Raw genomic sequence first — 14,384 nt, forward strand, 5'->3', positions numbered from 1 at the left:
AGAAATAAAGTAAGGGAGAGAGAGAAGGGGGGGAGGGAGAGAGAGAAGGGGGGGGGGGGCAGAGGGTGAGGGAGAGTGATGGAGCGAGAAAGAGTTCGAAGGAGGAAGAGGCAGAGTGTGAAGGAGGGAAACAGAGAGAGAGAGAGAGAGAGAGAGAGAGAGAGAGAGAGTTAATCAATGTTCTCAATGTGAACCGAGCTCCTTGTTTCTGCTCTGATGAAATGTCCTGATGTCTTACTGACCTGTTCAAACTGTTTCATGGTGAACATCTCCTTGGTGAACTCCAGGATCAGGTCCTGCTCCATCTTACTGCTGAACACCTGTATGGACCAGCAGAGAGAGAGAGAGACTAAAGTGAGTAAGCCTTCAAGAGATTACACAGGGCTCTCTCAAAATCAGTTACTTCCCAAACACTAATATAATAATACATGTCATTTAGCAGATGCTTTTATCTAAAGCAACTAGAGTAAAATGTTTTGGTATATACTGTAGGTCCTAGCGAGAATCGACCTCCCCCCCCCCCCGCCACACCCAAGTGTTGCTGGCTTCGTGCTCTGACAGACACACACACACACACACGCACCTTTTTGATGGTCTCCAGGATGAGGGTGGGGGGCAGGACCACGCTCTCCCCCAGCAGCAGAGAGGAGATGATCTGCAGTACCAGCCGAGCGCAGGGCCCTGAGAGAGCTGGAGACTGGACCAGCTGGAGCACCGTCTACAGGGGGGGAGAGAGGACACACTTCCTGTCATGATTCATGTTTTTAACTGTGATTTTTTCTTTCTTTTTTTCTGTGAAGAAGTATCTTAAGCGTTTTCTCTTTACTTTTACATTCTGATTAAATAAATTGAGAAGCACCGGGTCGAGTTGACAAAAACATGGGTGCGTGCATCACATGACCAAAATGCTCACCTGACAGACCGCCTGTGGCTTGGTGACCTTTGCCCCTTCTCTGTGTCCCACCAGGGTGTGGAGGATGAACAGCAGCCTCTCCAGATGCTCCGAGGCCTGGCTGTGGTCCTCCTCCTCCTCCTCCTCCTCCATCGCCTCTCCCTGCTCCAGTCTCTTCAGGACCTCACTCACACATGCCTACACAGGGACAACCAGAGAGGAATGATCTAGATCAGATTATGTGTCAACAATCCATCAATCAAAACAAAAGGGACAGTTCACTGAAACACGGCACGCAGTCCAACCAAGGTTTCACTACACAACGTCAACAACTGCTAAACATGTCTACTCTGATCCAATCAAAAGCACAGAGGCCCGCTGACCTGTAGAGACTCCCAGAGAACCAGGAAGTGTTCCTTCTCGACATGATTGGCCGCGGACTGGGCCATGTGATCCAGGGCGTCTTTGACAGCGTCCCAGGGAAGAGAGACTTCCTGGTCACCTGTTGGACCCAGCTTCCTCAGAGCTACAGGGAAGGCCTAGGAGTAGAGGAGAGAGCCGGGCGAGAGAGGGAGTGTGAGAGGCAGAAGATAGATAAGTATAACTTTACTGATCCCCACAGGGAAATTCAGGCGTTACAGTAGCTCAGACCACAAAACAATAACAACAAAGTGACAATTGAATAATAGGCTAAATAAAATAGATAAACATACAAAATAAAGATAGACCACTAGACAGAAGATACAGCGAAGCAGTGTAAATGAGGGAATTAGAGAAAAGATTAATCATCATAAAACAAGACATCCCACCATGTGTTTCACTTGTTTGAAGAATACACATTTATTTTAAAAAATGTTAAAGAGTAATTGGGACATGAACATGTTCGTGCTAGCCGTTCTAATATAATAATAGAGTCTATATATATAAATATATATTTAAAAATGTATGATAATCTCACCGTGCCAGCGCAGGAATGGAACATGTTGCGAACTCCTTTGCACATCTCAAACAGCAGCTGTCCCGCCCCCTCGGCCTTCCCAGGGTGCTCCTCTAGGTCAGAGAACATGTGGTTGAGCAGGTCGTCCAGATCTGGGACCTGGGAGGCAGGGAGACCAACACATGTTTATTTTTTATTTTATTTATTTATTTGTTGACCAGGGACAGTACACATTAATAAACCAGTTGGTAAAGGAGTCAGTGTTAGCCAAATGGCTACTTTTCAACTGTTGTCCCTATGGCCAGATGTCATAAGCCATTCTCTAAAAAAAATAAAAAATAAACATTGTATACAAGCAAATTTATCAGAGCAGTATTAGCAATAGGCTCTCATTAACTAACTAGGCCTACTAGACATTATATACAATATTATTTTCAGAAAAAGCATGTAAAAGCATGTAAGACATACAGTACATCACAACAATGAACTACATCTAAATCTAAGAGATACAGGGCATATATATAACAAATGCAGAGTAAAAGGAACAAGTATTAAACAGTACCAGGATTTACATGGAACATTGAGAATAACATTGTAATTAGTGCTCACACAACTGATTAGCAAAAAGCCAATCTTTAAAGCCCAATTTATACTTCTGCGTAAATAGGCTAGGGCTGCAACTAACGATTATTTTGATAATCGATTAATCTGCCGATTATTTTTCCGATTAATCGGATGCAAATGGGAAGAGAGAAAAAAAGAATTATTTTGCACATTTTATTTTATGTTTTCTAAATCAGCCAGGCCTATACATATACATGTGCAAAATGAATAAGTATTAATACAAAATTATAAATAATATAAATAAAAAAGGCTTTGCTACATCAAATAGGTTTAACAACAGGCCATGGACTATGGCGGTAGATTGTTTCAATAAAGTAGTTGAACTCTAGCACAATACATGCATTGTTTTAGGTAATAACTTTGCTTAATGTAAAGGTCAGTAACCCAAAGTGCAATATAGGCTACAGACAAGACACTAATGTTTTTATATAACAGATATGCTCCAAAACAATGCAATGTGTCCTCTCACTCCATACAATAGGCTAGGCTACAGTCAGTGCCTCACTCTAACTCACGGGTAGCTTAGTAGGCTACCACTAGCTAGCCTTTAGCTTATCACCTCTGCTCACCTCTGCTCTACCACTGCTCTACCACTGACGTTAGCCACTGGCTAACTAATAGCCAGCTAGCTAAATACACTTGTCATGCAATATTGAATTCATGAATGCGAGCAAACACTCACTGGCCATCGCATTACATTACAGTCATTTAGCTGACGCTTCGCCAGAACTCACAAGTGTCTCAAGTGATTATTTAAATGTAGCCGCCGCGCCGCGCCGGTGTAGGTACCGGATTTTCCCACCCTACCAGATTTTCACACTTTTCCGGTTCCGGTCATAGGTTCTGCCCTTTCCGGCCATAGGTAGCGCTATGATTCGCGATGCCTACACCGGCTCTGCAAGACAGCGTGGCGTGCGTCAACAGGAAGTAGGTTTGTTATGGAACAAGACCCGACGAATCGATAATGGAATTCGTCGCCAACGATCGTCGCTTATCGATTTTTAGCGATTTCATCGAGTCGTTGTTGCAGCCCTACCGTAGGCTCACGCGCACCTCTCCAAAAATGTAACTACGCGGCAGTGCCTACGCAGACCGTAAGCACTGTGATTGGTCCGCTTGGTAGCACATGATTCCGACATGATTCCGACTCTCTCGTATGCCAAAATGGGGAAGCCATGAAAGAAATGTCATTTACTTTTTCTGTATTACTTATTAATAAAGATTTGAAAAATTATGATAACCATCTTATTATCTTAGTTTAATGTCATTTCAATGCATTATAGACATTTTCTTTACAACAAGCATAACAAAAAAATCGCTATTATGCCGCTATGAGTACACCGTTCCAACGGAGCGGCCCATTGGAAGCGTCAAGCACAGCCTTCACATTTACGAGATGTACAATCCTGTTTATTTAGAAATAAATGATTACCTGTGGCGTTTGACAGCGGATGATGATAGACATATTTAATGTAAAGTTATCTATAAGAACTGTGAATAATGATTGGTCCGCTTGGTAGCGTCACATTCCGACTCTCTCGTAAATGCGGAAGCCATGACAGAAATCAATGAGTCATTATTTTTTCTGTAATTACTTATTAATAAAGATTTGAAAAATGATGATAACCATCTTATTATCTTAGTTTAATGTCATTTCAATGTATTATAGACATTTTCTTTGCAACAAGCATAACGAAAAAATCGCTATTATGCCGCTATGAGTACACCGACCGACGCGACGCAGACCGACCAACGCAGAACTAAATTGGGAGACCCTTGCGTAGGCTACGGCGTAGCCGCGCGTAAATTCGACGCAGAAGTATAAATTGGGCTTTAGATTGTGGTTGAACGTGTTGTACTATTGTTTTACTATTACGTATATGTAATGGCAACTGTCAGAACTATTCAACTGGTTCTCATAGCTTTGGGGTCAATTCCATTTCAATTCGGGAGAAGATGGACTGATGGAATTGAAGTCATCATGTCTGATCTACTACTGAAAAATCAATGTACACAACCCTTACCTTTCTCATCAAGAAAGAAAAGCTTTCGGCCGCAAAGTTGCGTATGTGCTCCTTCTTGTGTGCCAACAGCGTGCTGTACAGACTGTGAGAGAAGGAAAAAGTGAGGAGAAAAATTACTAAATATGACAAAAAAACAACTAAATAAAATTTAAAAATGTGACAAAGATATATGATACATTTTGATATCACACAAAATCATCTCATGAATTAACAGGCATTTCACCAGCCAGCTAAGGCGTATGCTCACATGTACATCTTGGTCATGTCCTTGACCATGAGCCTCCACAGGTATTTGAAGAGGTACGAGAGACAGGTGAAGGCCCACTCCAGCACCTCCGTGTCCTGGGTCTCCAGTACAGAGGTGATCAGGACGAAGAAGTCAGGGAAGTGGGGGTAGAAATCTGTCTGCAGGTCCCGGGCTAACTGCACCACCAGGCTGTGATGGGGGAGGGGGGGGGGGGGGGGGGGGGGGGACAGACAGATGAAAAATAATACTCTGTTTGGCATTGTTCACTGCCATGGGTAAAGGTGTATGCACGTACATGCACACACACGCTCACACTCTCACTCATTAACACATACACACACACACACACACACACACACACACACAGTAAAGAGTCCACAGCAATATATAATGGGCCCATCCATGCATGGAGTCTCAATCACTCACTCCAGTAAGGGCTGGGCCGCCAGGCTGTTCTTCACGCTCAGGTGGGTCTTCAGGCTCTCTACTAGGGAGCTCTGATGGAAGACCAGCAGGTTGAAGGACTGGCTCTTGTTGCATACCTCTTTCAGGAATGTGGCTGTTGAACAAAAGGTTATCGTTTTAAACAGCCCTGAAGGACACTGGTCATGGTACACTGGTCAGTATTTAGGAGTCGTCGTACTCACTGAAATGCTCTGTCAAATTTAGATCTCTCCATTTTGTCAGTCCCTCAGAAAAGTAAGTTTCTACTTCCTGTCGGAAAGAAGTGAATGAACATCGAGTACTATAACCAAAGAGAAGCAATAACAACCTGAGTGTTGACACACATGTGATAGGAGTATTAAACAATAGGTCAAAGTGTTACATACCTCATCATAAGCCCCTGTCCTGTCAATACGATGGACCACATCGATGTTGACATTGGCTAATCGTTCAGCAAACGTGCGATACTGCAAAGAAAACAACCATCATTTCACTTTACTTGGGGTGTAAGGGACTAATATCATCATGCAATACAATAAAACCATCCTAAACTTCTAAAAGAAAGTAGAGCTGTGACAACAACGCAACCCTGATACAAATCAACATGATACTGATTCCGAACAATCGCTAACAATTTGTCAGGGTTCCCACACCTTCAGAAACATCAAATTCAAGCACCTTTCAAGGACTACTCAATTCCCTCAAATTCAAGGACCCAACACGGCATAGTTTGAGACAGATCTAGATGATAATGTATATAATAGGAACTATTCACTCACAGACAACAATTAAAAAGAGAGGCTTGAATGTGTGAACACTAGATGGTCTCTTGCCTTCTCTACCACAGCACAGCAAAACTATATACTGTGAAATATGTGTAATGTTAAGCAATACAGAGACTTATTTACTAGCTGACGAGTAAAAGTAAAACATTTTTGAATATATATATATATATTAGAGAGAGAGAGAGAGAGAGAGAGAGAGAGAGAGAGAGAGAGAGAGAGAGAGAGAGAGAATTCAAGCACTTTCAATGACCCATGTCTATTTTCAAAAACGTTTAAGACCTTGATTTCTTTTTCTCAAATTCACAAACTTTCAAGGATTTCAAGGACCCGTGGGAGCTCTGATTTGTGAACGTTGTTAACGTTAGATGACAGAATCGTAGCTGTGTTACTAGACGAGTACTAGACAGTCTATGAGGCTAGCAACAATGCTTGCTAACTATCCTGCACACATTCTCAACACTCACCCTGAAGGTATTCTCAGACTTATGGTACGATGACTTCGATTTGATCTTCATGTTTGATGTGTGGCCTCTTCTGGGTGTTCAAAAAATTAATACACAATAAAACGTGGCGTGAAAATAACTACTTATTGAATACAGACTTCTAGATGTGTTTACACACATGCCTGTGCCGGGGCGCCGCCATGTTGAATAGAGCATCATGGGAGGTTGTGCATTTCCACGTGGTGAGAAGAGATACTGAAGGTGGCGTGGTTTGACAATACAGCTCCAAAGGATGGATACATGTATCATGTTATCTATCCTGACGATATGAATAGCCATGCTGGGTACACTGTATCTGAACTGTATCGCATGAAAATAAAGCTCTTTGACTGGATTCCAGTTTTTCAATGTTAAGTTGAACAAAAAAGTTACATTTTGTAAATTACACCAAAATGACTGATATTGTTACTGCTGTTTGTTGTTGATGAGGATGATGATGATGATTATGATGAGGATGATGATGATGATGATGATGATGATCATGATTACACATAAGAGAGAAGAAAAACTTACTTTAGGCACCCGGGAGATGGTGTGTGTGTGTGTGTGTGTGTGTGTGTGTGTGTGTGTGTGTGTGTGTGTGTGTGTGTGTGTGTGTGTGTTCATGATGACAGGGTACTTATCGTCCAGTCTGGGAAACAAACCAAGCTTTTCAGTGAAGTCAGTGAAGGGATGTGCTTCCACTCTACCTGCCAGGAATGCCTCTGACCCTCACCAACTTACAGTACACCCATCAGAGTGCCTGCTCTCCTGTTTCACTTCAGTATCCTGAGTGACAAGGACACATGGACAAGGACATTATCCCAGCCGGGAATACAGCCAAATGACTATATATTTTCACAGAGAACTAACTTCACTATTTGTCATTCCAGATCCAGAGGAGACAACCCCTTGCAATGAGTACAGGCTCTCCTCGGTCCTCGATGGCAGCTTCTCCAGCCGTTGGGTCTTTTGTAGCTGGGGACTATGTGGTGTTTGCTCTGATGCTGCTGGTCTCCTCTGCCATCGGGGTGTACTATGCAGTCACTGGCAGGGGCAGGACCAGCTCTCAGGACTTCCTGACGGCCGGGCGGAAGATGACGGCCGTCCCTGTCGCCCTGTCCCTGGCCGCCACCTTCATGTCGTCCATCACGGTCCTGGCCGTCCCGGCCGAGGTCTACCTGTACGGGGCGAGCTTCGGGCTCTTCAGCCTCGCCTACATCACGGCGGTCACCATCAGCTCTGAGTTCTTCTTACCTGTCTTCTACAGGCTGGGAATCACCAGCACATTCGAGGTTAGTGTCTATTCTATTATTGTCTGTTATATGATCATCATAGTATAACTGCAGTATGTTCAAACTGATTGGTTAGTTACTATTCATCATTAGATGCATTTATATGTTTGGGAGAGAACCTTCTCCACGGTAATTCCTATGCAAGTTCAAATTCAGACTAATTCAAAAAGCCAATACTGTCAATATTAAGGGTCACAAAAATGTTGCCCAGTCAGTGTGTTATGCATTCTAAACACAATTGGGTCTGTTTATGCAGGGGGAAACTCAACTCAGTGTTTCATTTAGTCTAAAACAAACAATAGGTCACAGTAGATAATATAAAGCACCAGACATATCAAGAGCCATGCTTTGGCTTTATGAGAGAGATAGCTGCTGATATGGTTCTGGCTGGTAAAATGTACCTTTGTAATTACCTTTTGTAACTACACTTTTATCTATATCTTTTTATTCATTGTCTTATTATGTTGTTAAATGTTTATCTATTTATTTTCTCTATATATGTATCTATATGTATGTATTCTTGCCATTTTTATTTCTATCTTTATTTTTATTTTTTATTACTATCCTTCTTTTTCTGTATTTCTTTTACTGCTATATGTAAAGCACTTTGAAGCCCCTGTTGTATGAAATGTGCTATACTAATAAACTGTACATAAGCTACCTTAACTGTACATAGCTCATAACTGTATCTAAATTACCGTCATTGCCATACTGTATCTCTCACTATCATGTTTTAAATCATGTTTTTATACCACTTATATCACTATTTGCACTTCTGGTTAGATGCTAAACTGCATTTTGTTGTATAGCACTTGGACTCTGTACTCTAATCAGAGAGTTAAGAAGAACATTTCCTACTTTTGGCAAAGACATGTTGTATCTGCCTCAGCACACAACAAGCTTAGCTGACCCACATATATATAATATGTGGGTCAGCTAAGCTTGTTGTGTGCTGAGGCAGATACAACATGTCTTTGCCAAAAGTAGGAAATGTTCTTCTTAACTCTCTGTCCCCTGTCATTTTGTGAACATGACCTGCTTTTTTTCCTCCCCCAATGTGCGTCAACGCCACCATGTCTGAAGTACCTGGAGCTGCGGTTCAACAAAGCTACTCGTCTGTGTGGAACCGTACTGTTCATTTCCCAGACAGTGAGTGGCTCACAACACTTCTTCCCTCCACATTTTGAGCGATTTGAGCTCAGAAAAATAGAGTTGGGGCTTATTACAGTACATGAACCAAAATGTATATTTTCTTTGTCTTATAGGTGCTCTATGCCGGAATAGTCATCTATGCCCCGGCTCTCGCTCTAAACCAAGGTGCGGTAGTTTCACGGCCAGTCTCATGTCATGCTTTGTGAGAACACTTAAAGAGCCCCCCTGGGGTCACATGGTATAAAAAAAATATTTGATGTGTGAATCCGTTCCCTCGGTTTAGTAATCCGTTCCCTCGGTTTAGTAATCCGTTCCCTCTGTTTAGTAATTCGTTCCCTCGGTTTAGTAATTTGTTAGGGTTAGGGTTAGGGTTAGGGTTAGGCCCTACGAGCCAGAACGATCGCAAGGATTAGGGTTAGGGTTAGGGTTAGGGTTAGAATCCTTGCGATCGTTCTGGCTCGTAGGGCCTAACCCTAACCCTAACCCTGTGAGGGATAGATAAAAAATTAAATAGGATAGTGTAACTGGCTCTTGCATGGATGCCACAGACATAATCCATTATACCAATATGAGGGCTATATATGGCCTTAGAAGGGATGGCTACTAAATCAGTAGATCAGTAGATCTAGACTAAAAAATGCATTCTTTGTTCAATTTTAGCTGCTCAGTCACGTTGTCATCGCCCCCCCCCCCCCCCCCTCCCCCTCTCTCTGTCTCTCCAGTCACTGGTATGGATCTCTGGAGCGCTGTCATTTCAACAGGAGTGGTCTGCACCTTCTACTGCACCTTGGTATGTGTACAGTACATGTATGGAGTGGTATGTATGTATACATGTAGTATGTGCATAGATGTACAATATATATGCACTGTAACACGTCTGTGGCGTGTGCTGCTGTAACAGTGCTGTTTCTTAACTTAAATAACTTGTTTGGAATAGATCACGAGTAAAACTTCTGAATTCTAAGACTATTTATTAAACAAAGTTACAGTTTACAGAGTTACAGTAGAAAAAAGCTGGTCGTTGGTGCTGATGAGCTGATCAATGAGAAAGGTCAGACCCACATATGATGTCATTCAAGTCAAGGGTCAAGGGGCAGGTCCCAGATCACACAAGAAGCCATCTTGAGATGACCATGTAGCCTAGAAACCCCCCTAGGAATGCGACAAGGTGTAACCCCCACAGGCATGAATGTGGGTGAAAGACAACTCATGTGTGTGTGTGTGTGTCAAAATATACCACAACAGGGAGGTCTGAAGGCGGTGGTTTGGACAGACGTGTTCCAGGTGAGCATCATGATGGCAGGTTTCCTGTCTGTCATCTTCAGAGCCGTGGCGCTACAAGGAGGAGTCGCCAACATCTTTGCAGACTCAGACGAAGGGGGGCGACTCCACCTCTGGGAGTGAGTACTGACCCGTGCTACATTTTACGGCAAAGGCAAGAGGTTGACAGTAATTTGTGTGCTATTAGACTCCTACTATAGTGGAGGTGATTTGGAGTCAGGCTCTCGTGATTTAGTAGCCATGCCTTCTAAGCCCAGATATAGCCCTCATACTAGAGGATATCCTCTTGGTATAATTGTTTATGGCTGTGGCATCCATGTGAGAGCCAGTTACATTATCTTATTTTTTTCTCTCTCTATTTTCTCTCTCTCTCTCTCTCTCTCTCTCTCTCTCTCTCTCTCTCTCTCTCTCTTTCCCCCACAGCTTTGACGTAAACCCTCTGAGGAGGCACACCTTCTGGACCATCACGGTTGGAGGGGCGTGTGCCTGGACTTGTATCTACGGGGTCAACCAGGCCCAGGTGCAGAGGTACATCTCCTGCAAGTCCATCACCCATGCCAAAATGTGAGTCAATGCTCTGGTTATCATTATCTCTCTTTGTGTGTCCCTAGTGTGCAAACTCTTTTAATGTGTGAGTGTGTGTGCACGGGCATGCGTGCGTGTGTGTGTGTGTGTGTGTGTGTGTGTGTGTGTGTGTGTGCATGTGCGTGTGTGTGTGTGTGTGTGTGTGTGTGTGTGTGTGTGTGTGCGTGTATGTGTGCGTGTATGTGTATGTGTATGTGTATGTGTATGTGTATGTGTATGTGTGTGTGTGTGTGTGTGTGTGTGTGTGTGTGTGTGTGTGTGTGTGTGTGCATGTTCCTTTCCCAGGTCTCTGTATATCAACCTGGTGGGACTATGGGTCATCCTCCTGTCTGCTGTGTTTTCGGGGATGTGTTTGTTCTCTGTCTATAAGCACTGTGACCCCTGGACAACAGGCCTGGTGTCTTCTCCTGACCAGGTAGGTGGCACAGAGTCCGGGAGATAACACTGTCAGGGTGTCACTCACTCACTCAAGTGTGTTTGTGTAACCCGATAACATTCCTAGATACAGTGCCATGCATACACCTAATTCTGTCCAGAGCACGTCTAGATGAGGTCATTTTGGGTCTGGGATCTTGGAAAGAAAAACAGACAACCAACCACTCTTCCGGTGAATATTACCCGAAGCCAGTGAACCCAGTCAGACTGTGACAGGTGACCATGCCCCTTCTCCCTATAGTTGATGCCATATTTGGTGCTGGACATCCTGAGGGATTACCCTGGCCTCCCCGGGCTGTTTGTGGCTGCAGCCTTCAGCGGGACTCTAAGGTTACCATTTGATTACGTCATAGATGCTGTCAGTGACCTGTTAGTCTCAAGTCTGCTTACTGCCATTTTCCTGGTTGAAACGAATGGATTTACATGAATACAGTGTTGCCACTAGGTTTTAAAGGGTTTCCTCCCAGAAAATAGATGAAGCCTAATCCTAGACTTGAGAAAAATGCATGTTCAATTGAGATTTTTGTATTGAAAATGTTATTTAGTCCAAGAGTAGAATCTGTGTCCAGGAAACTGGCCTAAATGTATGAAGGTACTATTACTTCACATCTCTATAGCACCCCCACCTGGAAGATCTACTGTACACAACTATTTTGGGCTAGAATGCGACTCACCGACTGTATATTTCTCTCTCTCTCTCTCCTTCTCTCTCTCTCTCTCTCTCTCTCTCTCTCTCTCTCTCTCTCTCTCTCTCTCTCTCTCTCTCTCTCTCTCTCTCTCTCTCTCTCTCTCTCTCTCTCTCTCTCTCTCTCTCTCTCTCTCTCTCTCTCTCTCTCTCTCTCTCTCTCTCTCTCTCTCTCTCTCTCTCTCTCTCTCTCTCTCTCTCCCCTGCAGCACAGTGTCATCCAGTATAAATGCCCTGGCTGCGGTGACGATGGAGGACCTGATCAAACCCTACATCGAGCTGTCAGAGAAGCATCTGTCCTGGACCTTGAAGGGGCTCAGTGAGTGGAGTGTGACAGAAAAATTCATGTTAGATGATTTGTACCTAATAGATTATAGGAAAGGTTAACTTAGAATATTGTACTGTATTTTCACTGTACTGTTGAACTGAGTTGTGTGAAAAAGATCTTTGAAGTTCTTACTGTCTGACTGTAAGCACTCACAGTCTCCTTAATTAATATTTGGATACTGCCCAATCAGATAGGTTTGATCATAAACTGCTGTCGTTTAAGGGTTGTGTGGTTCTAGGAACCATCTGACCTGTTTTGCATATCCTATTGTATCTCTGTATGAGCAGAACTAACTATTAAAGAGGCCTGCCACTGATGTTCGGAGGGTCATTTGGGGCATGCTTCCATAGCGTGTTTTAACTGTGCTCTCTGATGCAGCATTAAAATGAAACTTATAGAAGTTCAAAGTCATTTATCAGTACTCTTATTATTGATAAGTAATAGATTTTCACGACGGGAGCAGGGCTGTTGGATTTGTGAGATGGCTTGGGCTGTAGTTTAGTGAACTGATCACAGAACTGTAGCTATTGGTTCTGTGACATCATTAATAACTGATTCCGGTACTGTTGCTGCTTCTGGACCTCTGTTCTATTTGCAGGCTTGATCTTCGGGGCTCTGTGCATTGCAATGGCTGGCCTAGCCTCACTAATGGGAAGTCTGATACAGGTATGGTTTGTTCATTTACCCATCCATGAATGAATTAACGAATGAATGAATGAATGTATGAATTCAACCATCCAACCATTCATCAAATCATTCCCAAGACAGAAATGTGCGTCTCTGTCTCCCCCTGTAGGCAGCTGTCACTATCTTTGGGATCATTGGAGGGCCTGTACTTGGCCTCTTTGCACTGGGGATCCTCTGTCCATTTGCTAATTCAGCAGTAAGTAGAGACCGCTGGTGATAACCCATTCTTTAACCTGGACACTTGTATGAGAGTTGTTTCAGTGACATATCAAACACAGTATATCTACAGTTGATGATGTGCTACATGTGTAAGCTCTAGGTATTAGAGTGCTGGTCTGGTTCAGTTTCAGCAAACATCTGTCTTTAGGATGACAACATAGAGGGTAATTCAGTTAGAGCAGACTGACACCTAGACCTACTACCTAGCCTCCCTGTGGTTACCTCATTTGTCTGTCCTCTAGGGTGGCTTGACTGGGCTGCTCACAGGACTGGTCCTCTCTCTATGGGTTGGGATAGGGGCCCAGGTCTACCCACCTCTGCCTGAGAGCCGCAGACCTCTGCCTCTGAATACATTCGGCTGTAACTTGACTGCCACAGGAGATGGGTTCAACTGGACCACAGCTACACCAACAGAACCCAGCCTCCTTACCACAGTGTTGCAGGGGAACAAGGAAGACAGGCAAGTTGTGTGTGCTGGTTGGGGCTTTGGTTTCATGGACACAACATTTTATTCCAACATGATCATGTACACATGATTCAGAATATAAATCTCTTCGGATTAAAACTGTCTGTGAAATTACCATGTTCTCATTAAATATGTCACAAGTGTTGATTGTGTGTGTGTGTGCGTGCGTTCTCTCCTCTATAGACCCTTCTTGGCTGAGAACTGGTACTCCTTGTCCTATCTCTACTTCAGTGTCATTGGAACACTGACAGCGGTCGCTGTGGGACTAGTAACCAGCCTCATCACAGGTACCAGTGGTGTTTACCTCACGGTACAGCAGGGGGCTCACAAGACAGATAAAAAATCTGCCCGGATTTACCTTTAGCAATGTTGATGGAATACCCCCCTGTTTCTGAACATACCATATCAGTCATCTGTTGAACAGTTGATCATTGAAAAGTAACAGGTCACAATACAAATCTTTTCAGGGGGTATGAAGCTGAAGTTGGAACCTGGACTAACTTTAATGAAAGAAGACCTGACTTGCTATTGCTTTTTCCAATTCTTTAAGGAGAGGGTAAGTGATATCACATCAGTGTTAAGAATAACGTTGGGACCATATTATTACCACTTTATTCTGTGCTGCAATACGAAGTGTTACAATAATGTCCTGGAAGATCCATCCATTCTAACCCCTCTTTGCCCAGGCACTGAGACGGGCCGGAAATCTGGACCTCACAAAGAACGGAGAGAAGACATTTGGAAACAATAACCCAGCGTTCTGCAACGTTGAGATGCATTTCACAAAGAACAGTCTTCCCACATAACATGATGTCA

At 43.5% G+C, this 14,384-nt stretch overlaps 2 protein-coding genes across 2 annotated transcripts in view; one reads left to right on the plus strand and one right to left on the minus strand.

The window, feature by feature from the left end:
• utp20 (UTP20 small subunit processome component) overlaps window positions 1–6,476 on the minus strand; it is a 58,865-nt gene extending 52,389 nt beyond the window's left edge. Inside the window, 11 exon segments of the mRNA XM_080538321.1 lie at window positions 243–320; window positions 584–718; window positions 914–1,090; window positions 1,276–1,431; window positions 1,851–1,988; window positions 4,478–4,559; window positions 4,725–4,913; window positions 5,151–5,283; window positions 5,372–5,438; window positions 5,555–5,635; window positions 6,418–6,476. Of these exon segments, the coding sequence (XP_080394447.1) occupies window positions 243–320; window positions 584–718; window positions 914–1,090; window positions 1,276–1,431; window positions 1,851–1,988; window positions 4,478–4,559; window positions 4,725–4,913; window positions 5,151–5,283; window positions 5,372–5,438; window positions 5,555–5,635; window positions 6,418–6,468 (1,287 nt within the window). The 5' untranslated portion in view covers window positions 6,469–6,476.
• Window positions 6,477–7,379: 903 nt separating this feature from the next.
• Window positions 7,380–14,380, plus strand: slc5a8 (solute carrier family 5 member 8; the record flags this gene model as incomplete). The annotated part of the gene is made up of 15 exons (XM_080538666.1): window positions 7,380–7,730; window positions 8,814–8,879; window positions 8,996–9,047; window positions 9,605–9,672; window positions 10,128–10,282; window positions 10,587–10,727; window positions 11,034–11,163; window positions 11,425–11,513; window positions 12,078–12,187; window positions 12,795–12,862; window positions 12,993–13,079; window positions 13,345–13,571; window positions 13,752–13,855; window positions 14,036–14,124; window positions 14,255–14,380. The coding sequence occupies 15 exons, from the start codon at window positions 7,380–7,382 to the stop codon at window positions 14,372–14,374; spliced, it is 1,857 nt and encodes a 618-aa protein (XP_080394792.1). The 3' UTR covers window positions 14,375–14,380.
• Window positions 14,381–14,384: the final 4 nt, after the last annotated feature.

This window comes from Nansenia antarctica, assembly GCF_963989245.1.
Source record: "Nansenia antarctica genome assembly, chromosome: 8".
NCBI classification, from domain to species: Eukaryota; Metazoa; Chordata; class Actinopteri; order Argentiniformes; family Microstomatidae; genus Nansenia; species Nansenia antarctica.